Source organism: Oryctolagus cuniculus, chromosome 12, assembly GCF_964237555.1.
Source record: "Oryctolagus cuniculus chromosome 12, mOryCun1.1, whole genome shotgun sequence".
Taxonomy (NCBI): Eukaryota; Metazoa; Chordata; class Mammalia; order Lagomorpha; family Leporidae; genus Oryctolagus; species Oryctolagus cuniculus.
In genome coordinates, this window is record NC_091443.1 from 63,643,796 (window position 1) to 63,660,379 (window position 16,584).

General features: G+C 55.4%; 1 protein-coding gene and 1 pseudogene across 1 annotated transcript; both read left to right on the plus strand.

The window, feature by feature from the left end:
- Positions 1 to 1,449: 1,449 nt before the first annotated feature.
- On the plus strand, positions 1,450 to 3,641 carry CHST14 (carbohydrate sulfotransferase 14). Its single transcript, XM_008269193.3, has one exon. The coding sequence runs from the start codon at positions 1,685 to 1,687 to the stop codon at positions 2,813 to 2,815; it is 1,131 nt and encodes a 376-aa protein (XP_008267415.2). The 5' UTR covers positions 1,450 to 1,684; the 3' UTR covers positions 2,816 to 3,641.
- Positions 3,642 to 15,095: 11,454 nt separating this feature from the next.
- On the plus strand, positions 15,096 to 16,071 carry LOC100346904 (protein BTG4 pseudogene; annotated as a pseudogene).
- Positions 16,072 to 16,584: the final 513 nt, after the last annotated feature.

Here is a 16,584-nt window from a genome sequence, read left to right on the forward strand (position 1 = left end):
CTGGGATGCCTAGATCCCACGTGGGAGACCCAGATGAAGCTCCTGGCTCTTGGTTTCATACTGGCCCAGCCCTGACTAGCAGCCATCAGGGGAATAAACCAGTGGATGAAAGTCCCCCCATAACTCTGAAAAAAAATTAATTTTTTTAAAAAGATTGATTTGAAAGGCTTCAGAATGACTGGAAAAGATCAATGTCCCCAGATGGCTGCAACCACCAGACCAGGAGCTAGAAACTCCATCCTGGTCTCCCAGGCGGGTGACAGGGAACCAAGTAGTTGGGCCGTCATTCCTTTCCTGGGTGCATTAGGAGAGTGCACTCCCAACATGGGATGCTGCATCGCAAGCCACTGCTTAACCCACTGCACAATGCTGGCTTCCTTTCATTCTGTTTTCATCACTCTTACCGCGTGTCCCCAGGTCACCTGCTTCCTCCCTCCCGTCCATTCCACTCTGCTCCATTAATCTCTAAAGGATCGTAATTAGGAGTTTAAGTTTTACAATCAGACTGACCTGTATAGAGTCTCCGCTTCCCTGGCCGCCTCTTTCAGCTGTGCAGTGGGAATGCCCACTGTCCTACCTGATAGGGTGGCTGTGACAATTAGAGGAGACAATGAACACAGAACACTGAGCAGCTGCCTGCCTCCATACACTTGGGCTTTAATCACGTTGCTCCTGGGTTCGGGTGCTTAGCTGGGTTCCTAGAGCAGGTGGGCAAAGGCTGGCCACCAACAGAGAGTGCTTCTGGACCTCCCTGCAGCCCCCATGAACTGAACACACAACGCTTGCCATTTCCCTGCTGCTCCCTGTCCCCAGCTGGTCATCCTTAAAAATGCACCAGCTGCACCACAGCAGCACCAGCCCAGGGCGACCCAGACACACAGGAGGGAAGACTGTACTTCCAAACACTGGATAAGCACTAGAGTCCCCAGCTATTGCTAAACCCGAAGGTCACCATGGAGACACTGGTCAGTGCCCTACAGTTCCTCTTTCGGAGAATGGCCAGGACCTGCGGGGCTGGGGCCCCTAAGGCTGCGAAGGACTCCGCTTTCAGCCGGAAAGACCAAGACCGACCTCCGCGTGCCTGGACTCGCAGGCAGCGCTGCGGGCCTCCAGGCCTCCCGGACCGGCTGCAGGAGGAAGGGTGCGGCCAGGCCAGAGTTTGCCCCGGGGTGGTGGGTGCGGATTCTCTCCCGGCAGCTCCCAGAGGGCACGCGCTCCGTGCGTCGGGATACCGCGGCCTGGGTCTTTTCCGCCTGCGAGGTCTCAGCAGCTTTTGTCCCCAGCCCTGGGGCCCCTGGCGGCCTCACTCAGGCGCCCTCCCCCCACCGTGGGGGTCCGGTGCACCCACCCCAGCCCACTCCCCGCTGGGGCGCCCGCCCTTCTCCCCGCCCCTGGCGCGGGCCCGCCCTGCGCCTGTGTCACGGCGGGGCCGGGGGCGGAGAGCTGCCGGGCGGGACATCCGGCCCTGGTGCCTCGCCGCGCCCGCCCGCCGCCCGCCGCCCGCGGTCCGCTGCCGCGCCGCGGCCCAGGAGCCGACCACCCCCGCTCCCTGGCCCCCAGCCCCGCAGCCCCCTCCTCCCCGACGCCTCCCGGCCCTGCCGCCCGACCCCTCTTCCCGATCCCGCCTCCTCAGGCAGCCCTCGGATCGGCCGGGCCTGCGCAGGCCCCCACCCCCGGGAACACCATGTTCCCCCGCCCGCTGACCCCGCTGGCGGTCCCAAATGGCGCCGAGCCCCTGGGCCGGGGGCTGAGGCGGGCCCCGCTGGGCAGGGCCCGGGCCGGGGCGGGGGCGCCGCCCCTGCTGCTGCCGTCCATGCTGATGTTCGCGGTGATCGTGGCCTCCAGCGGGCTGCTGCTCATGATCGAACGGGGCATCCTGGCCGAAATGAAGCCCCTTCCCCTGCACCCTCCCCGCCGCGAGGGCGCCGCCTGGCGCGGGAGCGTCCCCAAGCCTGAGGGGCTGTCCCCGGGTGTTGAGGACTCAGACTTGCAAGTGCGACAAGACGTCCGGAACCGGACCTTGCGGGCGGTGTGCGGGCAACCGGGCATGCCCCGGGACCCCTGGGACCTGCCCGTGGGGCAGCGGCGCACCCTGCTGCGCCACATTCTCGTGAGTGACCGCTACCGCTTCCTCTACTGCTACGTCCCCAAGGTGGCCTGCTCCAACTGGAAGCGGGTGCTCAAGGTGCTGGCGGGGGTCCTGGACAGCGTGGACGTCCGCCTCAAGATGGACCACCGCAGCGACCTGGTGTTCCTGGGCGACCTGCGGCCCGAGGAGATTCGCTACCGCCTGCAGCACTACTTCAAGTTTCTGTTCGTGCGTGACCCCTTGGAGCGGCTCCTCTCTGCTTACCGCAACAAATTCGGAGAGATCCGCGAGTACCAGCAGCGCTATGGCTCCGAGATCGTGAGGCGATACAGGGCTGGAGCCGGGCCCAGTCCGGCAGGTGACGACGTCACCTTCTCCGAGTTCCTGAGATACCTGGTGGACGAGGACCCGCAGCGTATGAATGAGCACTGGATGCCCGTGTACCACCTGTGCCAGCCTTGTGCCGTCCGCTACGACTTTGTAGGCTCCTATGAGAGGCTGGAGGCCGACGCCAACCAGGTGCTAGAGTGGGTGCAGGCGCCACCGCAGGTCCGCTTCCCGGCCCGCCAGGCCTGGTACAGGCCTGCCAGCCCTGAAAGCCTGCACTATCACCTGTGCAGTGTCCCCCGGGCCCTGCTGCAGGATGTGCTGCCGAAATATATACTGGACTTCTCTCTCTTTGCCTACCCTCTGCCTAATGTCACCAGGGAGGCCTGTCACCAGTGACCGTGGCTGGGGGGCCAGCAGCTGCCGAGACCTGGCTTCAGCAGTGCCAGCACCTTGCGCTTCTGCCGGCAGTTCAGAGAAACCCTGGCTCTGGGGCTTGGGGCTTCTTGGATGGCGGAGGTGGGAGGATGCCCTGAGAAGTTCCTTGGACAGGGCGGATGCTTGCAGTGGTCCAGAGGACACGGCTGGAGAGGAGGCCTGTGGCTCCACAGTGGGGCACCTCTTGAGGGCCCCCCCAGCAGAGACGGATACCAGTTTGCCAGCGATTCAGCACTTGGGTCTGAAGACTGATTGCAGTCCCCCACCCCCATTCCCCTACTGCCAGCTGCAGGACTTACGCCGTGCACCTGGTCTACCTTCCTTTAACCTGTGGCCAGACCCAGAGGCGGCCCCTCTAGGAGTGGACCCCGTGGCTGTGAGCCCTGGTCCCCACCTCAGGACTGGAGTGAGCAGTCATGCTTGCTAAGTGTCTTTTGTGCCTTCTGCTCCAGACTTAGAACTTCCAGCGCTTGCCAGATCCTTTCCATTTTTGCAAGGAAAGGTAAATTATTAAAGCAGGGCACTTGCCTGGTGGCTCCAGGACCCGACCCCGTAGGCATCCAAAGACCCCCGTGCCCCAGCTCTTCCCCCAGCTCTGGGAGCCTCACTGCCAATTCTTCCTTCCCTCCTGCCAAGGCCTTCAAGGCTGTGGCTGTGGTTGGTTGGTGTATCTTGCTGCCATTTTTCTGATGCATTTATTTAAAATTTGTACTTTTTGATAGAACCCTTGAAAGGGCTTTGTTTTCCTACTGGCTGAATTTTTTAATAAAGCTGTTTTGTATATAAATCGAGCCTCTCCATGATTCTCTCCTCTGAGCTCCTGCAGGTCCCTGGGTCAGGGGAGGAGTCTGCAGGTAGAGGCAGTGGGAGCAGGTGTCACTTGTTTGAGCGAGCCCAGTGGGCCACTGCCAGCCCAGGGAGCCTTTAGGGGGCTTCTCTAGGCCACAGATTGGGCTGTCACCAAAGGACAGGCACGGCTGGTTTGGAGTGGCCCCAGATACTTCCCTGCAGGCGATACAGGCTACTCCTCCCCTGGGGCAGGAGCACTGGAAGAGGAGGCTGATACAGGCTACTCCTCCCCTGGGGCAGGAGCACTGGAAGAGGAGGCTGATACAGGCTACTCCTCCCCTGGGGCAGGAGCACTGGAAGAGGAGGCCGGGCAGAGCACTTCCCAGTGGAGGAAGGGATCACCGTGTGAGCAGAGGGAGGTTTTTGCTGCCATGGGGAATGACGAGGAAGGCAGGCGAGGGGCTACTTAGGTCCCGAGGATGTTGTGGGCAATGCGGGAGGCATGGAGTCAGAGCGGGTGGCCTCCAGGAGGCCTGGGCTCACCAGGATACAGGCAACAGCAGGTCTGACCCTGGGAAGGGTGAAAGGCTGGAGCAGTTGTCCTATATCACTCCCTCAGTGTTGCACCGCTGTGCTTCGGGGTTGGCGGCAGAGAGGCGGGAAGGAGGGGCCCCTTTGTAGGTGCTGCCAATAGCTAGCCTTGCTGTGTGCCTGGCTTTAGGGAGGAAAACTAGCCCCAGGCTGGGGATTTGGGTGAGGGGGGCTTCTCTGGGCACACAGGGTTTTCTGCCTGGCCCACCAGGTCACATGGGCTTCCAGAAGGCTTTACAGGCCCGCTGTCTAGTTCAGATGCCCTGGGGACTTCGCCGGCACTGGGCAAGTCACAGCTCTGCTCCTCCAGGCTCCTGGCCACTTCTAGGAGCTTATATCACATCCGTGTGCCCACCTTACCTAGACTGCGGGCGGAAGTCAGGACAGAGTGCCTGGCCCAGCGGGTGTTCTCAGTGGCCAGCCCTGAGCCGGGGGCCTGAGCGCTCTCTGGGCAGCGCTCCTTGGACATCTGGCTTCATTTCCTCTGCCCACGAGTCAGGTCCCAGCCCTGCCCACCCTGTGCCCCTTCCTCCTAGCCTGGGGCTATGGCAGAGAAGCCAGAGGTAGCTGCTATGTCCTCCTCGGCTCGGGTAACCCTCCCAACGCCCAGGGCCAGAGGTGTCACCCCATCCCACAGACAGGGACACTGGCTCAGTGTCCCGCCCAGGGCTGTGTGCTTGCAAACAGGAAGGAGGGGAGGGGAGAGGAGAGGGCATGGGCAAAGAGGGAGACTGAGGAAGGAGGTGTTGGGGGGGAGAGCAGGGGAACCAGCAAGGCTGAATTAGATGAAGGCTGAAGGGCCCACGGGTCGTTTTGAGGAGCCTTTGCAGGCGGTGCAGATGACTGACCGCTCCCTGCCCTAGAGGAGTGGGAGCAAATGAAGCCCCCGGATGTGCTGAGAGGGGTGCTGGGCCACAGAGAATCCTGAGCCGGACACCTGTGGTGTGCGGACCACGGGAGGGGACAGGCAGAACAACCGCCACCTGCTGGGCCATTTCCCCCCCACAGAGAGCCCCTGAGGAACCGAATGTGTCCCCTGCCCTTCCTGTCAGGAAAAGGGATTTCTTTCAAGGACGGTGCCAAGGAGGCGGCAGAGAGGGGTGGGGTGCAGGCAGCCTCGGTGGGGCCAGCGTGGCAGTGGCCTTCTCAGGCCCGGCTCCACCCAGAGACAAGCCCTGAACTACTGCTTGGTCCCTAAGGGGGCAAAGGGCCCCTTCAGCCGGGCGCAGACCGGGGATGGGGCCAGCACTTGGTTGACTTCTCCCAGGGCTGAGAACAAAGGAAAGGGGAGGAGCCCTGAGGGGTCTGGGCCATGGCTCCCCTTCCAGGTTCCAGTTCTCATCCATTGCTCATCCTGTGAGAAAGCACCTTGAATCCCGAGGTCCTTGCCCCGCCCCTTCCCTCTCCCACCCTTGCCCCCTCCCAGGAAGCAGCAGGGCAGAGCTGACCCAGCCACTGGAGGAACACAGACCTTTCCCTTCGCCCAGCACCGGAGTGGGGCTGCGCTCCCGGCCCCTCCCAGCAGGGCCGCACCGGTTTTCCTTCTGCGAGCCAGGGGAGGCGGTCTTTCTCTTCCTCAGGGGAAATGCTGCTGGTTAACAATAGCTGCCGTGCCAGTGCTGCCCATGTATTACCCTCAGCCCAGCACAGCCAGATTATTCCCATTTTATAGATGAGGAAGTGCCGTTTCATTGATGTGTCCAAGAGGTGGTGGGCTCGGGGTCAACACCCAGCTCCATCTAAGGTGCGCCCCACAAAAGGAAGATGCATTGTTACCCAGTTCGTTGCACCTGCTGTTGAGTGTCGTGTTGGATTTCTCTGCTTTTTTGCACCCATCATCAGCCCTCCTCTCAACACTGCACAAGCGATTTGTCCTCAGACCGCTGCAGCCATTATAAAATTCTCCAGATTTGCCCATCGTGAGGATCAGCAGTCCCAGACTACTGAACTCAGACCAGGAATGTACTAGATTGTTAGTTCAGGCCCTCTAAGCAGCAGGTGCAAAGGCAGCATTGGATGCATGAGAGTTTTATTGGAGAAAGCACCTGTGCAGTATAAAGGTGAAGGGAGCGGGAAGAGCCTACAGGTGTGAAGGGAGAACCGGAAGCTGACCCGTGTGGGCGGGCTCTCAGATCTCAGTGCTGCTGCGAGGCTCAGCCTGGGCAGTGGGGCATCCCAGGCAAACGGCACCGGGAGGAGCCCTCTGTGGGCAGAAGCTGTCCAGGGTAGTACTGCTGGTAGGTGCAGTCGCTGGCTAGAAGCAGCCGTGGGGAAGGAACGTGAACACTGCGGCAGGTGGAAAGGCGCAGCACTGGGAGGCTCAGGCAGTGTCGGCAACCCCCAGTGGGTTCTCAGGAAGCAAGACGGGCACGGTGCCCCCCCCGGGGGGGGCTGTCATACAGACCCGACCTGGCCATCTGACTTAGGGGCACTGGCCACCACAGTTCTGGGGACAAAACAAAATGACCTCTTTTTTTTTTTTTTTTTTTGACAGGCAGAGTGGACAGTGAGAGAGACGGAGAGAAAGGTCTTCCTTTGCCGTTGGTTCACCCTCCAATGGCCGCCGCAGCCGGCACACTGCGGCCGGCGCACCGCGGCCGGTGCACCACGCTGATCCGATGGCAGGAGCCAGGTACTTATCCTGGTCTCCCATGGGGTGCAGGGCCCAAGCACTTGGGCCATCTTCCACTGCACTCCCTGGCCACAGCAGAGAGCTGGCCTGGAAGAGGGGCAACCAGGACAGAATCCTGGCGCCCCGACCAGGACTAGAACTCAGTGTGCCGGCGCCGCAAGGCGGAGGATTAGCCTAGTGAGCCGCGGCGACAAAATGACCTCTTGAACAACCGTAAGGCAGCTGTTGGCCTCACAAGAGCCTCTAGGTGTCTGGGGATTCTCTCTCTCTCTCTCCCTCCCTCTCTCGCTCCCTCTCCCCCCTTTCTTTATCTTTTAAAAGATTTATTCATTTATTTATTTGAAAGGCAGTGTTTGAGAGACAGAGATCTTCCATTTGCTGGTTCACTGCCCAAATGCCCACAACAGCTAGAGCTGGGCCTGTCTGAAGCCAAGAGCAAAAATCCTCCTGGTCCCCCACATGGGTGCAGGGGCCCAAGTACTTGGGCCACCTTTCACTGCTTTCCCAGGCACATTAGCAGGGAGCTGGATCAGAAGTGGAGCATCGGCGCCCACATGGGATACTGATGCCACAGGTGGCCACTTCACAGGCAATGCCACAGTGCTGGCCCCTCTGGGGATCTCTTTTTTCTTTAAAAAAAAAAAAAAAATATTTATTTAAGGCCGGCACCGCGGCTCACTAGGCTAATCCTCCACCTGCGGCGCCAGCACACCGGGTTCTAGTCCCAGTCGAGGTGCCAGATTCTGTCCCGTTTGGGTTGCCCCTCTTCCAGACCAGCTCTCTGCTCACCAGGGAGTGCAGTGGAGGATGGCCCAAGTGCTTGGACCCTGCACCCCATGGGAGACCAGGATAAGTACCTGGCTCCTGCCTTCGGATCAGCGCGCAGCCGCCCCAGCCGCGGCGGCCATTGGAGGGTGAAGCAGCGGCAAAGGAAGACCTTTCTCTCTGTCTCTCTCACTGTCCACTCTGCCTGTCAAAAAAAATATGTATTTATTTGAGTGGTAGAGTTATAGGCAGAGGGATCTTTCATTTGCTGGTTTACTCCCCAAGTGGCTGCAACAGCTGGAGTTGGGCTGATCTGAAGCCAGGAGCCAGGAGCTTCTTCTAGGTCTCCCACACAGGTGCAGGCCTTCCTCCACTGCCTTCCCAGGCCATAGCAGGGAGCTGGATCGGAATTGGAATGGCCAGGACTCAATGGCTGCGGCAGGCAGATACTTAATCTATTAAGCCACAGCACAGGCCCCTGGCAATCTCCTGAACTAAACTCTTCCCCATGGCTGTCCCGGCTGCCCCTGCCCATCATGTTGGCACTGAAGGCCACGTGCCAGCACCATGCCCAAATGCCCGTGCTATAATTTTCAGGATGTTTTCTCTGCAGTTTACCCAGCTCACTGTGGGTTTTGATTCTGTTTGCTTTGTGTCTTTGCCAGAGGATATTCACGATGGTCTTCACCTAGATTTCCTCTGTTCTAGGCGCACATCCTTCCAGCTGTGATGGGGAAGGCAGACTCCCCCAGGTGTTGAGTCAGGGTGCTGGTGCTGTGGACCTGGCGGGGGGTGTAGTCCCAGTGTGACCATCCAGGGGCAGCCTGGGAGGACAGGAATGGTGCCTCCCTCAGAGCTCCCAGGGAGCCACATGCATTCGAGCCCCAGACCTCCTGCCGCACTGCCCTCCTGAGCTCTTCGGCCCCTTATCTCCGGATCCTGGGTGCCTCCGAGGACCCATCTGCATGGGAGTCCCCACAGAGGCAAAGAATTACAGGAGGAGCTCTGATTTTGCCTTTGTGAGGGGATGTGGAATGTCAAGGTCAGGCCAGGTCACCCACTGCCCCTCAATCCGCCAGCAAGAAAACTATGCCGGTCTTGACCTTGGGGTGGGGCTTTGGGGAGCAGAAAGATACGAGGAGCTCCAGGCGCTCAGCCAGGAGGAGCCTGCGGTGCCACTCCTGCCAACGGCACAACTGAGCCGCGGGGCCTGCTGGGCTGCTGCCTCCCTGGCAGCTCACAGCTGGAGGGACCCAGGACTCAGCCTCACAGCTGCTCCAGCTGTGGGAGACCAGCAAGTGCCCACCTGCTGCTTTCTCTCTTCTCAGCCCAGGGAGATTAAGCAGCCCCTGGGACCCCAGCCAGAGCCCAGGGGCGGCAGAGCCCTGGAAGTCCAGGTGTTGTGGCCTCATAGCCCAGGTGCTTACTACCTAGACCAGTTAACCAGCCCCTTTCTGAGCTGTTTCCACACAAGTGAAATGTTGGGAGTTTTTATTATTATTAATTAATTAATTAATTTGAAAGGCAGAGTTAGAGAGAGAGAGAGGTCTTCCATCTGCTGGTTCACTCCCCAAGTTGCCACAATGGCCAGAGATGTGCTGATCTGAAGCCAGGAGCCAGGAGCTTCTTCCAGATTTCCCATGCAGGTGCAGGGGCCCAAGGACTTGGGCCATCTTCTACTGCTTTCTCAGCCATAGCAGAGAGCTGGATCAGAAGTGGAGCATCTGGGACTCGAACCAGCGCCCATACTGGATGCCAGCACTGCAGTCAGTGGCTTTACTTGCTATGCTACAGCACTGGCCCTGGGAGATTTTAAAATAAGTCACAGGGGGAGGGAGTTTATTCTAGCAGTTAAAGGCACTGGAGTCCCTGGTTTAGTGCCCCAGCTTCTAACTCCGGCTTCCTGCCATACAGACCCTGGAAGGTTGCAGTGATCGCTCAAGTTAGTTGGGTCCCTGCTTCCTATGTGGGAGACCTGGATTGCATTCCTGGCCCCCGGCTTCACCGGGCCCAGCCCAGCTGTTGTGGGCATTTGGGGGAGTGCACTGGTGGATGGGAGCTTCCTCTTGGTTGCAAATAAAAGAGAAAGAAACAAGTCACAGAAAGGGCCTGATAGGGGCCTGATAGGGGCCTGGTGCTGTAGCGTAGCCAGTTAAGCTGCCACTTGCAGTGCCGGCATCCCATATGGGCGCTGGTTCAAGTCCCGGCTGCTCCACTTCCTATCCAGCTCCCTAATAATGTGCCTGGGAAAGCAGCAGAGGATGGCCCAAGTGCTTAGGCCCTTGCACCTATGTAGGAGACCTGGAAGAAACCCCTGGCTTCAGATTGGCCAGCTCCAGCTGTTGTGGCCATTTGGGGAGTGAACCAGCAGATAGAAGATCTGACTCTCCCTCCCTCTTCGTTCTTTAACTCTGCTTTTCAAATAAATAAATAAATCTTTAAAAAGAAGAAGAAGAAGAAGAAAGGGCCTGATACCCAACAAACAGAAGCTAGTAGCACACAGAGGGTGTGAGGGCAGTGTGCATGGGGGTCGCCCAGAGAGGAGCACCTCCTTCTCGTCCTCACATCTGCTCTCTAAGGCCCAGCCCTCAGGGACTGCCTGCCCCATCCCCGTGTGACAAATGGCATTGCCAGCTCTGACCCCTTACCTGCCTCAAGGGCAGTCTTTGAACTTGACAGGTGACCTGGGCCAGGGAGGTTCAGACATCTTCCACAGTGTGAGGAACAGGAGGGGAGGAGCGCTCTGTCGTGGGCCTTGAAGGGCCGGGGTCGGGGGGGACCCTCTAGCACCCCACACCCTTTCGCCGCACATGCTCTTCTTGGTCCGAGAAGTCATTCCCACATGGGTGCCACAGCCAGCTGATCATGGCGAGGAGCCATCACTGTGCCTGTGCCAGGCCCTGTGCTAAGACAGTTCTACATCTTTCCCTATTTTTTTTTTTATTTTGAAACTGTTCAAACCTACATGAAAGTTACAAAAATAGTACAATGAACACTCATGACCTAGATTCTCCAGTTAGCGTTTGCCACGTTTGGTCTCCCGTTCTGTTCGTGTATGTGTTACTAACCATTCCAGAATAGCTTACAGACCTCACGATGCGTCACCCCGCACCCTGAGCGTGTGTCTCCTGAGGAACAGACATTCCGCTATGTAATCCCCTCCACAGTCGGCACCAGACATCTTACGTCACTTCAGCAATATGACAGGAATCCACACTCAGATCTTCCCAGGTGTGTGAATTATGTCCTTTAGGACATCTTCCTAGAAGTCAGGATCCAATCAAGGACCATGACAACATTTTGTTGTTAGGACTTCTCGTCTCTCTTAAGCAGAGACAATTTTCCATTTTTTTCCCTTGCAGGCAGTCTTTTTTTTTTTTTTTTTTTTTTGACAGAGTTAGACGGAGAGATAGAAAGGTCTTCCTTCCATTGGTTCACCCCCCAAATGGCCGCTACGGCCAGAGCTACGCCAATCTGAAGCCAGGAGCTTTTCCTGGTCTCCCATGAGGGTGCAGGGCCCAACCACTTGGGCCATCTTCCACTGCCCTCCCGGGCCACAGCAGAGAGCTGGACTGGAAAAGGAGCAACCGGGACTAGAACCTGGCGCCCATATGGGATGCCGGCACCACAGGCAGAGGATTAACCAAGTGAGCCACAGCTCCAGCCCCTTCCCTTGCAGTCTTTCATGTCATTAATATTCTGAAGCCATTGAATCTGTTGTTTTGCAGAACGTCAAAATTTAGATTTTTTGATGGTTTCTAATGGTTTCAGGTTGACTTGCATGTTTATATATTGTTTTAATTTTTATTCATTTGAAAGGCAGACAGAGATTGTTCATCTGCTGGTTCACTCCCCAAACGCCTACAGGTGCCAAGGCTGGGCCAGGCTGAAGTCCAGGACTCAATCCAGGTTTCCCACATGGGAGGCAGGAACCCAAGTGCTTGAGTCATCGTCTGTTACCTGCCAGGGTGTGCATTAGCAGAAGGCTAGAATCGGGAGTGGAACCGGAACTTGAACTTGCACTTGCACACTCTCAAGCAGCATCTCAACTGTCACCTCCGTTGGCGGTCTCTGACCTGCACGCTTATCATCATAGTGACTCTGCTGCATTGTGCTACTTCCTGTCTTGGAGACGGAGGCCTGGGCTTGGAGGGGGCTGACAGGCTGCCCTGGGAGTGGAAGCGGTTCTGAACTCTACGCCCACACCCTGCCCTGCAAGGAGCCCCTTTGAAGTCTTTATTTTTTCCATTCGATTTGAAAGGCAGAGAGATAGAAGCAAACTCAGATCCTCTCCCCATCGGGCTGCTCCCCAAATGCTCAGCAAGGGCTGGGCAAGGCCTGGAACCCAGAGCTCAGCCTGGGTTTCCCAAGTGAGTGGCAGAGGATGGCTCAAGCTCTTGAGTCCTTGCCACCTCCCACGGTGCACATTAGCAGGACTCGGGATCAGAAGGGGAGGAGGGACTGAAACCCAAGCACTCTGATGTGGATGTGGTGTCCCCAGCGGCACTGCCCCTTTGAATCTCATCAGCTGGGTTCCTTAGGAGGGCTTCCATTATCAGCCCCTTTGGACACCTTGGCCATGAACACCGTGGATTTTGACAGGGCCTGGTGTGGGAAGAGGAGGAGGAACTCCGAGGGAAGGACCCCTCTGTCCTGCTCCCTGGGGTGCGCCCTGGACGCCACGCTGAGTCCTGGTGGGAAGCCGTCCCACCCCACCCCAGGAGCTCCTTGAGGCCACTTCAGAAATCTTTTTCCTCTCCTTTCTCCTGAACCTCCAGGGGAGGTGATGCGTCACATCACACACACTGCTCACCACTCACTACTGAGGGTGTACCGATCCTCTGGGTACACTGAATTCTGTCTCGTTGCCTAGCAACAAGAGGACATTCCAGCCCGAGGGGGAGGGGATGGGCAGCCACGTGACTGCCTGGGTCTGGGTCCTTCTTGCTCAGGGGTTCTCCTTCTGACTAGTTACCTAATAACCACAGAGGTCCTTGCCCTCCAGGAGTTCCCCTCCTCTTCTCAGGGACTGCAGACTTGGGGCCCCTTCCAGGGTGGGGCTCGGGAGCTAAGAGGAGGGTGCACACCATGTCCTGCAGAGATGCTGGAGGGAAGGGTGAGAATTCCCAGGGAAGGGTCTGGCCGTGCCAGGAGACTTCGGCTCCTCCTTACTTGGTTCCACAGATGTTCTGAGAGCTGAGGTTTGGATCCTGGCCTGGCTTCTCTGTGGAAGGAGACATGGGATGGTCCACAGGCTGGGGCAGCCCCTTAGTAATCCAAGACTCCAGTTAATCTTGAAGACAGGTGTATGATGGGTCTTTGGAAAGTTTCAGAAAGTGCATATTATTATTAATAAAGATTTATTTATTTTGAAAGAGTTACAGAGAGAGGGAGAGACAGAGAGAGAGATCTTCCATCTGCTGGTTCACTCCCCAAATGCCTGCAACAGAAACCCAGAACTCCATCCAGGTCTCCCCTGTGGATACCAAGCACTTCAGCCACCACCCGCTGCCTCCCAGAATGCACTGGCAGGAAGGTGGGTTGGAAGCAGAGAAGCCACGACTTAAACCAGCACTCTGGTATGGGATGGGGACTTTGCGAGTGGCACTTAACCTGTCCCAACCCCCTGCCCCCAAATTTTTAAAAATATTTTTATTTATTTGAAAGGTGGAATGGCAGAGGAAGAGGGAGAGAGAGAGCTTCCATCCACTGGCTTACTCCCCAGATGGCTGCAATGTCAGGGGCTGGGCCAGGCTGAAAACAGGAGCCAGGAACTCCATCTGGATCTCCCGCTTGGGTAGCACAGGTCCAAGTCCTTGAGCCACCTGCTGCTGCTTTCCCAGGCACGTTAGCAAGGAGCTGGAGCAGAAGCAGAGCAGCCAGGACTCGAAGGGGTGCTCCAATACGGGATGCCAGTGTTGCAGAAGTGGTTTAATCCTCTGCACCACAAGGTTGGCCCTTGCCCCCCAATTTTTAATTGTGTATTTTATTTATGTGAAAGGCAGAGAAACAGATACATATATAGAGAGAGACAGACTGCCCATTTGCTGGCTCATTCCCCAAATGCCTGCAATAGCTAGAGGTGGGCTGGGTCTAGACTGGGAGCTGGGACCTCCATCGGGTTTCCTGTGTAGGTGTGAGGGACCCGACTCCTTGAGTCATGACCTACTTCCTCCTGGGATTTGCATTAACAGGGAGCTAGAATCAGGAGTGGAGCTGGGACTTCAACCCAGGGACCCCAGTATGGGATGTGCACATATTGAGCCAGGGTCTTACCCACTGCACCAAATACCTGTCCCTTGCATGAACTTTTTGAAGTCTCTCCATGTAGCTTTAACCATTTCAACTAGGTAAAATTTAGGCCAAAGGTTTACCTGGGATCTTTAAGGCCCTCAAAGATCTGTGGACAAAATTCAGGCAGTTGGTAAATTTTAGGGGAAAATTTCCATCTTTACTTTTACTATTCTAAGGTGTGTGAACTATTGTATGAAATATTAGTAAAATCTGTTACCTTGTCATTTATAGAAATGAGATCTTTTTATATCACTTTACAGCTACTGAAGTATCTATTATACTCTGAAATTACTAGGCTTGGGGCCAGTGTTGTGGCATAGTGGGTAAAGCCGCCACCTGCGATGCTGGCAGCACATATAGGCACTGGTTCGAGTCCTGGCTGCTCCACTTCCCATCCAGCTCCCTGCTAATGCACCTGGGAAAGCAGCAGAGGATGACCCAAGTGCTTGGGCCCAAGCAGCCACGTGGGAGGCCCAGATGGAGCTCCTGGCTCCCAGCTTCGACCTGCCCAGCTCCAGCCATTGCAGCCATTTGGACAGTGAACCAGCAGACAGACGATCTTTCTCTCTGTAACTTTCAAAATAAATCTTTTCTGGGGGTCCAGCACTGTGGCGTAGTGGGTAAAGCCACTACCTGCAGTGCTGGCATCCCATATGGGTGCCGATTCAAGTCCCAGCTGCTCCACTTCCAATCCAGCTCTCTGCTTTGGCCTGGGAAGCAGTGGGAAATGGCCCAAGTCCTTGGGCCCCTGCACCTGCAGCGGAGACCCAGAGGAAGCTCCTGGCTCCTGGCTTTGGATTGGTGCAGCTCCGGCCATTGCAGCCAATTGGGGAGTGAATCCATGGACAGAAGACCTCCCTCTCTCTGCCTCTCCTCTCTCTGTGTAACTCTGACTTTCAAATAAATAAATAAAATCTTTAAAATTTTTAAAAAAATATTTTTAAAAAAATTATTAGAAGCAGGCAGGGTTGAGAGTTAGAAACACAAAGTGTAGTACAATTGGTCTTCTACCTCTGGCCCGTGTTTTGTTGGAGCTGAAGAGCTTTTGCTGGCAAGTATGCTATGTGTTTGATAAATCTTAAAGTGTGCAGTTTATGAACCACATTTTAGAGCTACTGTCTCCTACAATGTTTTGCTCTTCTTGGTCTCCTCTTAGAATTTCCTCAAATCATGAGAGATGAAATTGCAACAACAGTTTTCTTTCTCACAAAACTGGTAAAAAAAACATGACAAACTGAGTAAGCAACAAATAGAAGACTTTGCAGAAAAGCTGATGACAGTCTTGTTTGAGAGCTACAGAGGTCACTGGCACTCCGATTGCCCTGCTAAAGGGCAAGGCTTCAGGTGTGTTAGGATCAACAGTAACCAGAATAAAGATCCCATTTTAGAAAGGGCTTGTGCCGGGAGTAATGTAGACTTTTCTCACCTGGGACTTCCAAAGGAGATGACCATATGGGTAGATCCCTTTGAAGTGTGCTGCAGGTATGGTGAGAAAAATCATCCATTCACAATAGCTTCTTTTAAAGGCAGACGGGAGGAATGGGAACTCTCCCAACAAATCGGTTATGCTGTTAATAAAGCCACGTTGGCCCACTCCTCCGGCACGTCCTCTGATGAAGAAAATTGTTGCAGAGAACCTCAGATCATCCCTAAAGTCAGCAATCTGAAGAGCATTTATCAGGTTGAAAACTTGAAACAGAACTTTCGATCTTGGTTCCAAATGTCCCGCAGAGAGCACGTGGCAGATGGCCACGTGGGCCTCCTGGGAAGTGCCTGTCGCACTGTATATAAGAACCCCAAGTGTCACAGGCCTGCTGCTATGCACCGGGTGGACCGGTACCACTGGGTCAACACAAACCGCCAAGACAGTGACTAGGCATGCAGCGGGAAAAGGCTACAGGACTGGCTTCGTTTTACCAAAAAGAAAATGAATCTGAGGCTGAGAGGCCCATGAAACAAAATGTTCAGGTTGGGCCTGAGGTGTACGTTTACAAGTCTTATCAGATGATGACTCTGTTCTGAAAAGTACTTTCAATTCTTCATTTTATGTGACGTTTTATGTAATACTAGTAAATGTACCCAGTGAAGTAATAGAATGAAGATGCTGACCTATAAGATTCAATGAATTATGAAAAGTAAGCTTAAATAAACATACCATGAAAAAAATTATTAGACTTGTCATTAGATTCTCAATGTGTTCATAAAGAAATATATATCAATAAGATATTTTTGTTTTTAATATTTTGATAATGAAATTTAAATATAACTGGTTTGCTTTGCAGCTGTATGCATTTGTTTTTACATTTTTACAACCAGAGGTATTTTTAAATTTTTTTTTTTTTTGCACTTACACGAATTGCTCGGGAACGAATTCCAGCGGCTTAGACTTCGCGTGGGTTCTGACAGAGCGGGCATCTCTCGGTGGAGCAGGAAGTGCTGTAGTGGAACCCAGGCCCTTCTCATTGACGTCTTCTGTTTCTGACCATTTTCCTCCACCTGTTTCAGAAAGCTGTTCGCCCCTTAGAGTGCTTAATACATTCAACACGCACATTCATTCTCTCGGCAAGAATCTTGCCCTTAACTTGCTAGTTTACAACAACGCCAACAGCATGCTGGGTATGATTGCAGACCCTTCCAGTCCTGCCCTGGTAACATTTAT